The 18,136-nt window shown below is 39.4% G+C and overlaps 1 protein-coding gene across 1 annotated transcript in view; it reads right to left on the bottom strand.

Moving 5' to 3' along the window:
* Positions 1–18,136, bottom strand: part of LOC126237003 (regulating synaptic membrane exocytosis protein 2) — a 1,236,422-nt gene that overhangs the window by 619,898 nt on the left and 598,388 nt on the right. Inside the window, exon 14 of the mRNA XM_049946727.1 lies at positions 12,810–12,948. Within this exon, the coding sequence (XP_049802684.1) occupies positions 12,810–12,948 (139 nt within the window). The remainder of the gene's footprint in view (positions 1–12,809; positions 12,949–18,136) is intronic.

Genomic DNA, 18,136 nt, shown 5'->3' with positions numbered 1-18,136 from the left:
CACAGTGATTACTGCACCGACTTCATAAGCAGGAGATCCCGAGTTCGAATTCCGGTTCGGTACATATATTCACTCATCGCCACTGATTCCGCTTAATATCCTGCTGCAGCTGCTAACAGTGACCCCCTTCAATTTACATATAATGTTTCACAGTTGTGGGATTTGTGTGGTGTCTGTTCTTTCGAAGGAACAAACACCATTCATTCAAATAACCTACACATATAATCTGCAATCTGCTGCACAGTGCACGGTGAAGAGTATTTCATTCCCATTGTAGTGACTTCCTGTACTGTCCGTTGGGCATGGAATGGGAGAAAGCAACAATACTGTATCTCAGCCCTCAAATGAATCCTTGTGTTGATCTGAGCAAAATGCTGTTTTCTTTTTATTATTTTTATTCTTATCAGTGTAAGAGATGTGTTCTTTTTGTAGTTATGTAAAAGATCAGTTTTCATCTCTCACTGAAATGGTTAGTTCATAATATGACAGGCATCTATATTTCTCAAACCAGTTTCATTCCATGTAGGTTTTGCAGTAGCAGCAGTTCTATTCATCTGTAGACCACTTTTACTACAAAACTGGACATGTCATGGCCTTAGAATTTAAGAAAAACAAAAATAACATAATTCAAATGTACAGGTATGTACGTACTTACAGGTCTAGTTCGACAGCTATGGGACTGGCAGTTCACCTTGGCCTTATACGAGGTGCATTCAAGTTCTAAGGCCTCCGATTTTTTTTTATAATCGATGAAACTGGTGTTACTTCTCGACGTAATCACCCTGCAGACGTACACATTTTTCACAACGCTGATGCCATGATTCCATGGCAGCGGCGAAGGCTTCTTTAAGAGTCTGTTTTGACCACTGGAAAATCACTGAGGCAATAGCAGCACGGCTGGTGAATGTGCGGCCACGGAGAGTGTCTTTCATTGTTGGAAAAAGCCAAAAGTCACTAGGAGCCAGGTCAGGTGAGTAGGGAGCATGAGGAATCACTTCAAAGTTGTTATCACAAAGAAACTGTTGCGTAACATTAGCTCGATGTGCGGGTGCGTTGTCTTGGTGAAACAGCACACGCGCAGCCCTTCCCGGACGTTTTTCTGGCAGTGCAGGAAGGAATTTGTTCTTCAAAACATTTTTGTAGGATGCACCTGTTACTATAGCGCCCTTTGGAACGCAATGGGTAAGGATTACGCCCTCACTGTCCCAGGACATGGACACCATCAGTTTTTCAGCACTGGCGGTTACCCAAAATTTTTTTGGTGGCGGTGAATCTGTGTGCTTCCATTGAGCTGACTGGAGCTTTGTTTCTGGATTGAAAAATGGCATCCATGTCTCATCCATTGTCACAACCGACAAAAAGAAAGTCCCATTCATGCTGTCGTTGCGCGTCAACATTGCTTGGCAACATGCCACATGGACAGCCATGTGGTCATCCGTCAGCATTCGTGACACCCACCTGGATGATACTTTTCGCATTTTCAGGTCGTCTTGCGGGATTGTGTGCACAGAACCCACAGAAATGCCAACTCTCGAGGCAATATGTTCAACAGTCATTCGGCGATCCCCCAAAATAATTCTCTCCACTTTCTCGATCATGTCGTCAGACCGGCTTGTGCGAGCCCAAGGTTGTTTCGGTTTGTTGTCACACGATGTTCTGCCTTCATTAAACTGTCACACCCACGAACGCACTTTCGACACATCCATAACTCCATCACCACATGTCTCCTTCAACTGTCGATGAATTTCAATTGGTTTCACACCATGCAAATTCAGAAAACGAATGATTGCACGCTGTTCAAGTAAGGAAAACATCGCCATTTGAAGTATTTAAAACAGTTCTCATTCTCGCCGCTGGCGGTAAAATTCCATCTGCCGTATGGTGCTGCCATCTCTGGGACATATTGACAATGAACGCGGACTCATTTTAAAACAATGCGCATGTTTCTATCTCTTTCCAGTCCGGAGAAAAAAAATCGGAGGCCTTAGAACTTGAATGCACCTCATAGTATGAACTGTTCCACCATTCACCTGAAGTAATCTGGGAAACTATGAAAAACCTAGATCAGGTTGGACTGGTTTTGAAGACAAATGTCTCAACTGTAGCGTGTTTTGCAGTTGTCATATTTAATTTATCAGGTGAGATATTTCCAAAAATAGAAACGCAGAGCAATCAAGGTCCTTGAAAGTTGTTTCAGTTTGTGCAGACCTATTTCAGAAACATATTATACATTGTGGAATAGTGTGTCTCTCATAAACATGCCCCAGAGAGGACTGTGCACTTGGACATACTGAACTATCTTTGACATATTCATGCCAATAGTCTGACTATGGACCAATTATTTACATTCCAGTTTGACACTGTCATTTTTGCAGATAACTACAAGGCCAAGGTGTCAATATGCCAACATTACTGAGCTTGTCAATGGCAGTGTTGTGGATATGTATGCAAGTATATATCACAATACATGAAGTAACTGATCTTGAATTTTACAGTGTCAAAGTAGGAAAATTAAGATCTCCATTACTATCTTCTTAATGATATCTGAGAGAACTTTTGGCAGTTATTTAAGCTCTGCATTGGCATCCATCAGTATACGGAAAAAGAGCATCCTAATGTATTACTATTGTTACTACTATAAATTTATCATGAACCATACAAATTGTAATGTTTAAACACATTACATTAAAACAAAAAATTACAGAATTTTAAACTAATTCTAAAAATTTGTGTTTTAAATAAATTGTACTACTGTGGTGATGAAAATTATTCCTACATTGTATAACAGCTAGTGAAGCCAGCAGCTTCTATAGTTGTGATGCGTTCCGTAGGAATCCTTCAGTCAGTAAAATAATCAATATTTGTGTATGTTGTATAAATTGTAAATACCTTTTCATTTTCAAATTTGTGTCATTTAGTCAGAAGCTGAAGTTGCAGACTATGGTCATTAAGATGGTACAAAAACTGTAAACATCCATCTGAAGAGTATCATGATTTAGTGCCACTTTGTGTCTTTTATCTCACCAAAAAAAAAAAAAAAAAAAAAAGTTGTTGTAAACTATAATCATGCAGCGTTTGACTTTTTAACTAGAATAACTATATAAGTTCTTCAGAAGAAGTGTAGCTATTCATGCATGTATATTTTTGTGAGGTTTAACCACAGTTTGACTGAAAAACACTAAGGAACAAAGCAGATATATAAATCATCAAATTAATTAATGATGTCTCATCTCATAACAACTGAATTGCCCAATATTAATTGGTGTCTATGTACAAAAATGACGAAGTGGATCAATAAAATAATACAATACAACCAGAGGAAAACTGAAGTTAGATGTAAGACTTCTGAAGGTCCTGATCTTGCCAGGTGAAATAAACACATAAATAAATAAATAAATAAATAAATAAAAATATATTTTGAAGATATTGCTTTTCAAAGGCTCTGATATTGAATTACAGAAAAGTATCTGTGAAAAACTAAATCTCTGGAGTGATCCTGATTAAAAATCAGAGGAAACTCAGCAGTACAGAGATAAATACGTGGATAATAGTACTCTCAGACTAATTACAAACTTTACAGAGTTGTAAAAACAGATGAAGAGAGTGTTGGTTGATTCAGTAGACTGCAGGTTTTTGAAACTGAACCCCACTTCTACAAAAATGAAAATTTAAGAAATAAATTTGAACAATGAGAGAGAATGTAGAACAAAGAAACATTTGAACACTTCCATGAAAATTGAAAATTTAAGATAAAACTAAATTACTACAAAAAATTTGAAGAATTAAAAAAACTCGGCAGGTGCAAGTAGGAGCTGCTCACTAAAGATTCTGGACAAACTTAATTTTGTATATAGAAAGTTCATCCATTCCAGGAATTGAGCAGCCTTTTCAGTAGTTGCAAGGGCAACAGTCTGGATGATTGACTGATCTGGCCTTGTAACAATAACCAAAACGGCCTTGCCGTGCTGATACTGCGAACAGCTGAAAGCAAGGGGAAACTACGGCTGTAATTTTTCCCGAGGGCATGCAGCTTTACTGTATGATTAAATGATGATGGCGTCCTCTTGGGTAAAATATTCCGGAGGTAAAATAGTCCCCCATTCGGATCTCCGGGCGGGGACTACTCCTCAGGATGTCGTTATCAGGAGAAAGAAAACTGGCGTTCTACGGATCAGAGCGTGGAATGTCAGATCCCTTAATCGGGCAGGTAGGTTAGAAAATTTGAAAAGAGAAATGGATAGGTTAAAGTTAGATATAGTGGGAATTAGTGAAGTTCGGAGGCAGGAGGAACAAGACTTCTGGTCAGGTGACCACAGGGTTATAAACACAAAGTCAAATAGGGGTAATGCAGGAGAAGGTTTAATAATGAATAGGAAAATAGGAACGTGGGTAAGCTACTACAAACAGCTTAGTGAACGCATTATTGTGGCCAAGATAGATACGAAGCCCACACCTACTACAGTAGTACAAGTTTATATGCCAACTAGCTCTGCAGATGACGAAGAAATTGAAGAAATGTATGATGAAATAAAAGAAATTATTCAGATAGTGAAGGGAGACGAAAATTTAATAGTCATGGGTGACTGGAATTCGAGTGTAGGAAAAGGGAGAGAAGGAAACGTAGTAGGTGAATATGGATTGGGGCTAAGAAATGAAAGAGGAAGCCGCCTGGTAGAATTTTGCACAGAGCACAACTTAATCATAGCTAACACTTGGTTTAAGAATCATGATAGAAGGTTGTATACATGGAAGAACCCTGGAGATACTAAAATGTATCAGATAGATTATATAATGGTAAGACAAGAGATTTAGGAACCAGGTTTTAAATTGTAAGACATTTCCAGGGGCAGATGTGGACTCTGACCACAATCTATTGGTTATGACCTGTAGATTAAAACTGAAGAAACTGCAAACAGATGGGAATTTAAGGAGATGGGACCTGGATAAACTGAAAGAACTAAAGGTTGTACAGAGTTTCAGGGAGAGCATAAGGGAACAATTGACAGGAATGGGGGAAAGAAATACAGTAGAAGAAGAATGGGTAGCTTTGAGGGATGAAGTAGTGAAGGCAGCAGAGGATCAAGTAGGTAAAAAGACGAGGGCTAGTAGAAATCCTTGGGTAACAGAAGAAATATTGAATTTAATTGATGAAAGGAGAAAATATAAAAATGCAGTAAATGAAGCAGGCAAAAAGGAATACAAACATCTCAAAAATGAGATCGACAGGAAGTGCAAAATGACTAAGCAGGGATGGCTAGAGGACAAATGTAAGGATGTAGAGGCTTGTCTCACTAGGGGTAAGATAGATACTGCCTACAGGAAAATTAAAGAGGTCTTTGGAGAGAAGAGAACCACTTGTATGAATATCAAGAGCTCAGATGGCAACCCAGTTCGAAGCAAAGAAGGGAAGGCAGAAAGGTGGAAGGAGTTTATAGAGGGTCTATACAAGGGCGATGTACTTGAGGACAATATTATGGAAATGGAAGAGGATGTAGATGAAGATGAAATGGGAGATACGATACTGCGGGAAGAGTTTGACAGAGCACTGAAAGACCTGAGTCGAAACAAGGCCCCCGGAGTAGACAACATTCCATTGGAACTACTGACGGCCTTGGGAGAGCCAGTCCTGACAAAACTCTACCATCTGGTGAGCAAGATGTATGAAACAGGCGAAATACCCTCAGACTTCAAGAAGAATATAATAATTCCAATCCCAAAGAAAGCAGGTGTTGACAGATGTGAGAATTACCAAACAATCAGTTTAATAAGCCACAGCTGCAAAATACTAACACGAATTCTTTACAGACGAATGGAAAAACTAGTAGAAGCCGACCTCGGGGAAGATCAGTTTGGATTCCGTAGAAATACTGGAACACGTGAGGCAATCCTGACCTTACGACTTATCTTAGAAGAAAGATTAAGGAAAGGCAAACCTACGTTTCTAGCATTTGTAGACTTAGAGAAAGCTTTTGGCAATGTTGACTGGAATACTCTCTTTCAAATTCTAAAGGTGGCAGGGGTAAAATACAGGGAGCAAAAGGCTATTTACAATTTGTACAGAAACCAGATGGCAGTTATAAGAGTCGAGGGACATGAAAGGGAAGCAGTGGTTGGGAAGGGAGTAAGACAGGGTTGTAGCCTCTCCCCGATGTTATTCAATCTGTATACTGAGCAAGCAGTAAAGGAAACAAAAGAAAAATTCGGAGTAGGTATTAAAATCCATGGAGAAGAAATAAAAACTTTGAGGTTCGCCGATGACATTGTAATTCTGTCAGAGACAGCAAAGGACTTGGAAGAGCAGTTGAACGGAATGGATGGTGTCTTGAAGGTAGGATATAACGTGAACATCAACAAAAGCAAAACGAGGATAATGGAATGTAGTCGAATTAAGTCGGGTGATGTTGAGGGTATTAGATTAGGAAATGAGACACTTAAAGTAGTAAAGGAGTTTTGCTATTTGGGGAGCAAAATAACTGATGATGGTCGAAGTAGAGAGGATATAAAATGTAGACTGGCAATGGCAAGGAAAGCGTTTCTGAAGAAGAGAAATTTGTTAACATCGAGTATAGATTTAAGTGTCAGGAAGTCATTTCTGAAAGTATTTGTATGGAGTGTAGCCATGTATGGAAGTGAAACATGGACGGTAAATAGTTTGGACAAGAAGAGAATAGAAGCTTTCGAAATGTGGTGCTACAGAAGAATGCTGAAGATTAGATGGGTAGATCACATAACTAATGAGGAGGTACTGAATAGGATTGGGGAGAATAGGAATTTGTGGCACAACTTGACCAGAAGAAGGGATCGGTTGGTAGGACATATTCTGAGGCATCAAGGGATCACCAATTTAGTATTGGAGGGCAGCGTGGAGGGTAAAAATCATTGGGGGAGACCAAGAGATGAATACACTAAGCAGATTCAGAAGGATGTAGGTTGCCGTAGGTACTGGGAGATGAAGAAGCTTGCACAGGATAGAGTAGCATGGAGAGCTGCATCAAACCAGTCTCAGGACTGAAGACCACAACAACAACAACAATTGATTTTTGCCTGTTATTGACATTGATAAGGACCAGGCGATTCCAAGACTTTCGAGAATGTTTTAATTTCAAGTTTAAAGTCAGACAATAAAACACAAAAGAATTTTTTGATTATTATGTTTTTCTTTATTTGTGGTGTGAAACCTTGCTTCTTGCCTAATTTCATGATTCTAGGTCAAGGGAATTTGACGTGTGAAGTTGCGAATATCAAAATATATTACATAAATGGCCATATCTTTTGACTGCATTGACTTAGAAGGTAACGTTTATTATACCACCAAGGGACCATACATGTTAGTATGTGACACAAATTTTAGCTTGATATAGCTACCCATTCCTGAGAAAAAGGGGTCTTAATAGACAGACACACAGTCAGACAGATAGTCTGATAACAAACAACGAGCCATTTTCTCCACGTTACGTGTGATATAATTACGAATTCCTTCGGCTGTGGTGTGAAACCATGCTTCTTGGAAAATTTAAATGATCCTAAGTCAATGTGAATTACCCTGTAAGTTCTGACGAGTGAGTTTGTGAGTATCAAAATAAGTGACATAAATGGCAGTACCTTTTAACTGCACTGACATAGGTGCTTCACTTTTTTACATCGCCAAGGGACTGTAGACCTTAATATGCGGCATAAATTTAAACTTGATACATCTACCTGTTCTTGAGAAAAAGGGTTTTGAACAGACAGACAGACAGAAGAACAATAAAGTGATCCTCTAGGAGTTCTGTTTTTACCATCTGAGGTGAGAAATTCATAAAATTCGTGTCAAAGTAAATGCCCCTGTTTATTGTTTTTTCTACAAAAATGAAAGGACCAATCACATGATTTTCCATCAAACCGCACCAGACATTGACATGTTGATGCTGAATAACTTTATGTGGATGCTCTGCCCCACAAATTCTGTAGTTATGATGAAAATGAAATAAAGCCTCATCAGAAAATATAATCTTTTTTAACAAAATTGACATCATCATCAAATCTGTGTAGAAAATCAACAGCAAACTCATACCCTCTGATTTTATCAGAAGATTTTATTTCATGTAACAGTTGCAATTTGTAGGTGTGTAACTTAAGTATTTTATGCTCAACATCATACACAGTACTTTTAGGCACTCCAAATTGTAGACTACGTTAGAGCAATGACTTCTTCGGGCTATGAACACACGAAACATGGGTCTATTCACAAAACATTTTCAAAAGTTCTTGGTCTACCTGGTGATTTTGCTTTTAAAACAGTACTGGTTTCCTTGAAAGACTTTAGCCAATGACAGGTAGTTTTTGCTGCAGGTGGTTCACCACCATACTGACGTCTAAAATTACATTGCACTGTTATAAATGACTCAGTTTTCACAAGCCAAATAAAACAGTGAGCTTTCTGTTGTGGAGTACACATTGTTACTGAGTTGCTCTGCAGTGCATTGCACACACAGCTGGACTGAACTGAGGGGACAGAGGAAAAAAATAGCATTGGTGCCAGCTCAAAGTCAAGCAGACTTGCCAACTGCAGGGGAGCCAAATTTTGAGAGTTGATGGATCAAACACCACAAACTAGAATGCTGTATGTCAATTTTAACAGATTCTAGGACATGTTAAAACTAGGCAGTTCTTTTTCAAACACACTGTATATTAAGCCACAGGAGAGATTTACACATAGTTGTTATTTTGCGTAGCACATTCTGAGTGGACAGTTGTTATACCCTCCCCCGTTTACCGAGTGCATTTGCCCTTGACCATGTTCTGAGCTGTATTTGCTGTTGTGTATTATTGATGTCAAGTGGGTGCACTTGTTATTTAATAAAAACTTAAAAAAAGTTCTAAGCACATGTGTTGTGTATTGTAGTCAATAAATTATCATGCTAAGTGGAGTTTAGCTGATAAGTTATTAATGGTTTAAATGTTAATATATACAAGAGTAATCAGTTGTGTAGACTACAGACCACTTCCTGTGAGACTTAGTACGAACAATGAATTTATACTACCACTGTATGGTATTCATACTAGTTAATTTTCATTAACACTCTATGAGAACATTCCTACTAGTTCATTTTCAGATCACCATTTAAATGTTTACCAGCTTTGCCTTGTTTAGAAATGGGTTGCTGGTCGAATTAGCATGAGGAAACTGAATGCTATTGATGGTTTGATCAACATCTTTGGTAGTACACTGTATATAAAAGTGGTCAGAATTTGTTAATATTTGTTTTATATGGAAGTCACAGTGGAGATATCAAGAGCATGTCTGGCATTTTAGAAATTATTTGTTGTCTTACAAGAACTAGAGCTTTCAAAGGTTTTAATAATGGTATTTAACAAGATATTTTACAAAACTGTTGATTATTGCACTAAATGCCCAAACTATTACATTTTAATTAACATCATATTTAAATGAGCTTGTATTTCGATAACTGTTTCTTGACTGGCAGTTGACTTTAATCATCCACACATTAAATTTTCTGGGTGTTGTTATTCTGTGAAATGGTTGCTTTATAATGTTAATACAGCAAAAATTTATTGATCAAGATTTTCCTAAGATTAATGCCACTTTTGTACCTGAAAAAAAATCTGTGATGAAAAGTGCAATCCTTATGTTTAATAGACCACCCCACCACACCATTTTCCCTAGTAAGTTTTTGATGTTGTGTTTTGGTTGGAGAGGATAAATGGTACTCTTGGTTTGACAGTGGACATCTGTATTCAGGTATGATTATCTTCAACAAATTTCCATCTTAAAACAAACAAAAAATTTAGAATCCTTATAAATTCAAAAGTACATTAATATACATATTATTAACTGCTTCTTGTACAAATTCTAGGTACAATGATTCAAGATTTCTTTTAGCTGCATGACAAGAAGCACATAGGTAACTGTTTAAATATCAGTGTAGCCTTGCATATTTTAAAGCATTAACAGTAGGCAAACAGCAACTACTTTATATAATCAATATAACTAAATAAACATCATCCTTTTTTCACTGAAGCATCCTTTGTGTTTGTTTTCTGCATTACAATTTTTCTTAAGTAATTTATAGTAGTTAAATTACAAATGTAATTTCTAACAGCTCTCTAATGTTTTTAATAGTTATTGTAACTCACTTTATATATCTGATGGTTCTCCTTCATTATGAGAACTGCACACCATTACAAATTATAGAATGAATGCTTCTCCATTTATCGCTACAGATCAGAAGAACATTTTAACTAACTACTTCACTGTATTTTAAAACATTCCAATTTGAGATGCTCTGTAAGACTTCTTGTTCTCATAAAAGGCCTGTGACTTCAGAATTTTTGTGTGCACCTTTCCCTTACTAGTTGTACAATAATATGAAACCTCAAGATTTACACAATCATTTTCTGTAGCTCACTAGCTCACAATTGATGTTCTGACAACCAAACACATCTCTAAAATTAGCATTTAACCATTCATTATTTATGTATTTGTGTGGTTTATCTGTAAGTTCTACAGATGAACAAAAGTTTGAAAGCTTACTTAACAGTGTTAAACATGTAGCAATTAAGCAAGTGAAGATGTAAGTGTATATTTAAGATGTTGAGTGGTAGACAGGCCCATAAGCAAGCACTAAATATGATAGCACAGCTCATAAACTTACATTTTTCTTCAATCACACAGGTGCAATGTAACTACATTGTACCAGTGCTCCAGCTTCATCAGCTGGGTCATACTCAAAGAATTGTGCTCCATATTGTATTTCTAGAAAGTCAAAGTATGACATACTTAGTGACCGTACACTGAAATCAGTGGAAATTCTGCACTGCTATCCTGGGCACAGTTTTTGTGGAGATGTCAATTTTTTGTTTGACTTTGTCTGGCATTTTCTGATGTGTCAGCTGGATGTTTAGATATATGTGTATGTGCAGTCCTGTTTCATATGTGTGCTGAATCCAAGAAAGTACAATGTCTACATGTCTTGAATGGAGACAAGGGGGGCTACTAAGATTAAAACCCTGTCTATCAATAGTGAGACCATCAAAGTGTCAAATTGCCTCACTTCATCAATCACTGTGGGCAGGTTTGAAATTAAAACTGTCACACTGATACACAATACCACAGTCCATGCTTTTATGCCATCATTACTCCTCCCTCTACTGACACACAATTCTTCTACCACCATAACCCAAACAGGCTATATTAAAGTTGAAAGACATCTCATTACTGTGTTTTAGTGACCTCAACTCTAAAAACAAGGTTTATTATTTTCACTAATGTCTCACCTCTGTTTACAAATTAATTCAGATGTTCACTATTAATGCTGTAAATATTTGATAATTAATTGAAACACTCAGCTGCCGACAGGTGTTGTTGATATACCTCAATGGGGACAGCTGTAAATGCGTGCCCTGACTGGGACTCGAACCCGGGATATCCTGCTTACATGGCAGATGCTCTATCCATCTGAGCCACCAAGGACACAGATGAATAGCATGGCTGCAGGGACTTATCCCTTGCATGCTTCCTGTGAGACCTACATTCCCAACTGTCCACTATCTACATATGTAATGTACGGGAAGCGCATAAGGGATAAGTCCATGTAGTCGTGCTATTCATCTGTGTCCACGGTGGCTCTGATGGATAGAGTGTCTGCCATGTAAGCAGGAGATCCTGGGTTTGAGTCCCAGTCAGGGCACACATTTTCAGCTGTCCCCATCGAGGTTTATTAACATCTGTTGACAGCTGGGGGTTTCAATTAATTATCATTTATTCTAGCGAAGCTGCATGGTCATCAATGGTATCTGTTCTTTGAAAAACAGTTACTATCTTCATCTTTGCTGTAAATATTATTTTGAGTGCACGTTTCTTTAATCTAAGCAGCATAGCCTGTAAAGTGTGAGACAAAGGCTGTTCTGTAATGTTTATCAACAATCTAACAAGAAATGCATAAAATAATTTCTTAGTATTTGTTCTGAAAATGTGATTTCACCAAACAGATCCAGTAACCAGATAGACTAAATGGAATAGGGTATATTGTTGCTAATTTTTACACAACATACACATTGATACACAGATGAATGAACAGATCCAAAGCATTTTTGTGCAACTCATTTGGTATATTTTCTAAATTTTTCAGTAAATTTTAACACTATTCATTTCTTCTTTCTGTCATCTTCCTTTGTTTATCATTCCACAAATATTTTTACAGTATTATTGTGATCTCCTTCAGCAAAGTATAACTGGACAAGAGAGTATGAATTTACTACATCACTGATAAAAAACAGTAATACAGTACTATGTTTCAGTCTGTCTGATTAATCCTTTGCACAACATGAATTATATTTATACTTTTGTTTATCAAGGCTAACAGCCATCACAGCTAACAAGTCCTACAGTGTTGTGATGATGGAAACTGCAAGTCATAAAAATACATAAAAGACATACAAATTTCCAGAATATACAGGGATTCCTGAGACAAGTGGTCAATATAATATTCAGAAATATGACAGGGATGATCATTCGAAGCAAAAAGTCTAGTAAAAATGGACTCTAAAATGCACACCATAAGAGATATGAGGACTTCTTCATCTTCAATACTGTGAAACAAATTTCTACTGCAAGCTGTTGGCTTTCCATATTTTGGGAGGAGATAGTATAGACCAAATCAAGGAAAACTGCCATTAAACATAGGTTCCGAAATGCATACGTTAAGAGCTATGAGCTATTGTTCAGTGGAACAGATGATTTTCACAGTAACAAAGATGAACAAGTCCAAATGATCCATGTAACATGAAGCAAAATAAGTAACACTTACTTTCCGCTGATTTGGGTAACTGGATACTTTGTCCCGACTCATCATAATTGCAGCCCTTTTTCTTCCCTGAGTAGGCATATCTCTTCGAGATCTTCTTGGCTCTGTCATTTCAACTTCAGGAGGGGGACTGCAAAAAGAGCTGCCACAGTGCTACTGATATAAGAACTGTTCTGTAGTTATTCTATCAAACATACTATAGACATTAATTAAATATAAATGAAACATTATGAAAATCATGCATAAAAGTTTCAGCACACACTACAGGTACTAAAATAAGCAAACAATGAGAATGTTTTAGAATCACTTGGCATCATCAGGTTATAAGTAAAATTATTTTCTCAGTGGTATTCAGAGTATTGTTTACACGTAAGTTTAACATATTTACAGCTCAAAAACCAATACACCCAAACAAAATGTTTAACTGTTGTTCTTCAACAATCAAAACTTACAATGATTCAGATTCTGCAAAGATGAGATGGATATCACTGTTATTAGTCAAAACTTACTGTGACAACTGTTAAGAAGAAACACACATTCTAAACCATTTTCTGGGATACATCTATTTTCTTTAAGGTACTTATACATTATCAACAAAAGATGACTACATACACCATATGATATTAAATGATATTATATTTTACTGCAAAATATTTAAACAACATACCAGGGAGATGTACATATTGAGCCAAATGCTAATGATAAATGCAACATATTTCTTGATAAACTTATATCCCTTTTTGAATACTGTTTCCCAAAGAAAATTACTAAATGTAACACCACACACTTTTCAAAGAAACCTGGGATTACTACAGTTATTAAAGTGTGTTCAGGATGAAAAAGAAAACTCTATGAGACAGAAGAACTGGTAAAGAGTCAGCAATAGTTTTACACTTTAAAAATTATTGTAACATACTGAGAAAAGTTGTAAGGAAATCAAGAAATATGTATGTTAGAGTAGAAATTAACAACTCCAGCAATAAAATCAAATATATATGGAATGTTGTTAGAAGGGAGACAGGAAAAGTAAACACTGGCATAGGTAGTATTACTATTAAAGAGAACCAGACCACCCTAACCAACAGTACACAAGTAGATAATGTATTTAACAACCATTTCTTAAGTGTAGGAGAAAAAATTGGTGAGAACAGTTCAAAGAAAAAAGCCAGGCAGTACATGGAAGAGACTGTTTTGAAAAAAATTAAGTCAGATTAAGTTTCACTTAACAATCTCTTGTGAAATAAGTAACAACATTAAACCTTTGAAAAATAAATGTTCTGTTGGAGTAGATGACACCTCTAATAAGATATTAAAATAATGTGGAGCAATTACAGCTGATGTTCTGAGTCACATATGTAATGCATCACTAATTCAAGGTACTTTCCCAGACAGGTTAAAATATGCCATTGTCAGGCCTCTCTATACAAAAGGGGACACCACAGATGTCAATAATTATCAGCCAATATTCTTGCTTACAGCATTTTCAAACATCTTTGAGAAAGTAATGGACTCAAGAGTGGTTAGCCATCTCAACAGTAAAGGGATACTTAGTAAATCACAGTTCGGATTTCAAAAATGCTGTTCCACTGAGACAGCAATATACATTTTCACTGTCCACATAACAGAGTCTTTAAATAGTAAAATGTCACCAATAGGAATTTTCTGTGACTTGTCCAAACCATCTGATTGTGTGAACCATGAGATTATATTACAGAAATTACAATTCTATGGTACAAATGGAATAGCATATGAGTAGTTTAAGTCATACCTACTGAACAGGAAGCAAAAAGTTTCCTTATATGAGTCAAGTGCTTTAAATAAGTTTTCCACTTCATCTAACTGGGGTGAAATTACATTAGGTGTTCCACAGGGTTCAATCATGGGTCCCTTTCTGTTCTTAATATTGTGAACGACCTCCCTTCCTGTCTAAAAGAGGAAGCTGAACTGACACTGTTTGCTGATGATACAAGTGTGGCGCAGAGCACAATAAATATCAATATTTGTTCTGTGCGCAAGTGTGCGATCTTTGAGGAGAGGGCTTTGCGGGCAGGATGTGGGACGCTAACGGGAGTTAGCCTCCGGACTTGTATCTGTGTAGACGCTAAGTGTGAATAAATCTGTATATGAGAGAATTCTAGTTGTTTACCTGCAACTATACCATATTCCCACCCTGGTGACCCCGTTTTGTGTAATACGCGTCCGAGTTACCGCCCGAAGGTTATTTATGCACCTACCGTGTTGGGTTTCTCCGTGATCACGAGGGCCTTTGTTCAGCTCCAGACAATGGCCTTTCAGCATTCACCGCTGCCCGGAATCCAGCAACATCTCTCCAGCACTCCTGCCATCGTAGTGGACATGCCGCAAGAATCTTTGGAATCCTTCAGCCAGAACATGCAGTGGAATTCATCGAGTGCCGCCAGTATCTTCCAACTGCCAATGGTCGTGGACTCTGGCTTTGTTAGCATGGACCTTCCCATGTGTTCTCCACAGCGTGTTGGTCGGAACATTCCTACTCCTGTGTTGAACGCACAATTCAATACAGTTTGTGGTGTTGAGCAAGGTTTTGCTACTTTGGAAAATCCAGTAGTAAATTCAAACTCAAATCAGTTCCCGCCACGTGTGTATCCTTCCGCGCCGGCTAGGCAACAGGTGTTCAATGCTCGCCAAACAGCAAATATCACACCGAGTGTGCATCCTAGTGGACGTGTGTGGGATCCTTGTGTTGCTTCTAATCAAGTCAACAATTCTGTGCTGGACAGTAATTACTCCGACATCTACAACCAGCCCTACCACCCACAGTCGAGTGAATACTGTGTGCATAACGGACATTCACCGGTGTACTTAAGCACTTGTGGCTTCTCTCCGAGCTACCACGTCAATGAGAATGCTCATTTTGACTACGATCCTCACACCATTCGAGCGTCCCCCGCTTCTCAGCCGCCCCCCCGGCGTCAAGTAAATTTCGCGATTCCCACATTACGGGACGCCAATAATTCGGACTCGCAATCTTCTGCATGCTCTACTTCCATCCGAAGTAATAGGCGCACCTCCGCAGTGACTGCAGTGCCGAATCTGCCGAAATTACCAGACTTCAAACCCGCTCACCCGGAGTTCTGGTTTAACCTGGTTGAGCAAACATTCAATGTCTGTGCTTTGGACGATGACGCACGCTTTGCCTGCCTCATGAACCATCTTCACGACTGTGTTGATTTAAGTTACGATCTGGTCAAAGCATCCCCCCCCCCCCCAGCAGGGAAGTATGCTGTGGCGAAACAGACGATACTGGAGCGCGTCTCTAAAACCAGGAGAGAAAATGTGCGACAGCTCATCTACGAAGAGCGTCTCGGCGACAGGTCTCCGTCCCAGCTGTGGCGGTGCATCCATCTTCTCGCTGATGAGCAAGTTATGCCTGATGACACGCTTGCAGAAATCTGGACTGAAAAGCTGCCTTTGCCTGTTCAGACTGCAATCTCTGCGTATGAAGATAGGCCAGTAAATGAACGTTTACGCGCCGCTGACAGAGCATATTCCGCCAGGCAACGTGAGCTCCGTGCACTGCATTCTGGACGTGACCGCACTAAGATGCTTTCTGACGCCACGCCCTTGTCTGGTGCTGCTAAAAACAAGTCTGTTAAACTAGCCGCCCGCCCTGCTCCTTCAACTCCTCGCAACGACAGTGCATCGGCCTCTGTGGAAGACTCTGGGGCACATACTCCGTCACCTAGCAACTACCCACAGGAGCACAGGCCTGCCCAACCTTACTGTTTCTTCCACGCGAGATTCGGGGAGCAAGCTCGCAAATGCCAGTCACCGTGTTCTTACCCAAACTCCAACCACAGGTAGGCTACGGTGCCACCTCCTGCGATGTAAACAACGGGCATCATCCCACGTTGCACTCCGTTTCGGACAATAACAGTAAGTGTGGTCGAGTCTATGTTCGCGATTTACGATCAGGTGTATGTTTTCTGGTAGACACTGGCGCAGACGTCTCTTTGCTGCCGGTTCGCCTAGCAACCAATAAAGTGCAACCACACAAAACAGTACTTTGTGCAGTGAACTTGTCTACCCTACAGCGTTCGGGTTCCACTTTGTATACAGTGAAACTTTCGCCCGAGTGTAAGCTGGAGTGGACGTTTCTAGTGTCAACAATTGAAGAACCTATTCTGGGAATTGATTTCCTCAAGCACTATCAATTGTCACTAGATTTTGTGCAAAATACTGTGTTTTACCCCGCCCTTAACAAACATATTCCTTTCGTTTCGCCGAGTGACAGTTCGGCTAACACCAAACATGTGTGCTGTGCTAAGAAGTGTGTAAACCTATCCTTGGAGCTGCAATCTTGGACAAACAAGTGGCTAGTGGAGTGTGCCAAGTCTTCAAAGTTGCGGATGGAACGTATGGAAATGCTGCTGCATCTGCGCAACATACACCACGAGTTGGCCTCCACACAATAACGCCTCGCGGCACTACAAGCAGACGACTCATCGGCTACAGACAAGGTCAGTCCATGCCAATCTGGTGTTCCCATGCCCGCGCACGTTAACGACAATGTTGTGAACTCTGTAAACTGTGTCAGCACCCCATTTTGCAATGATAGGGTATGCCCGAGTGCTCATGCTCCTTGCGTTCCGAATGGGCAATTAACTTGCCAAGCTCGCGGCAATGAACTACGGCCATCTGCTGTCCGGCCCCACCCACTCGTGCCTACAGCGCTCATAGCAGCACGGCCCGCTACCAAGAACCAGTGTACCAACCTCGCCCATGTTAACATGTGTGCGGCCTTTACGCAGCCTACGAGTGGGTGGCACACCTGTACTTCCGTGCCCTCAGCGCCACAGCTTGGCCCGTCCGCCACTGCCTGCTCCGCTTCACGGACATCTGACTGTCGTGCTGCGCCACATATTGCAGTAGTCACTAACGGCACAGTTCATCGGTTATGTCTAACCGATGGGCCGCCCATATCGCAACGTCCACGCCGCCACAAGCCGGAATTTATGAAAATTGCAAAAGAACAATTGGACAATCTGTTACAAAAGGGAATAATTGAACCTTCTTCCGGTTGTTGGGCTAGTCCTATCCTGTTTGGCCAAAAGAAAGACGGTACTTGGCGTATGGTCAAAGACTATAGGGGTTTAAATGCCCGCACCATCATTGATAAATATCCGGTCCCACACATCGCAGACCTCAATCATGCGCTCGCAGGTGCAAAGTACTTCTCTGTTTTGGACTGTAAGCACGCATTTCATCAGATTCCTATGGCTCCGGAGGACATTGAAAAGACTGCCATAACCACTCCCTTTGGGCTGTTCCAATACAAATTTATGCCATTT

The sequence above is a fragment of the Schistocerca nitens genome, chromosome 2, assembly GCF_023898315.1.
Source record: "Schistocerca nitens isolate TAMUIC-IGC-003100 chromosome 2, iqSchNite1.1, whole genome shotgun sequence".
Taxonomy (NCBI): Eukaryota; Metazoa; Arthropoda; class Insecta; order Orthoptera; family Acrididae; genus Schistocerca; species Schistocerca nitens.
The sequence above is the reverse complement of the archived record's forward strand: the minus strand, read 5'-3'. Positions and strand labels throughout refer to the sequence as shown.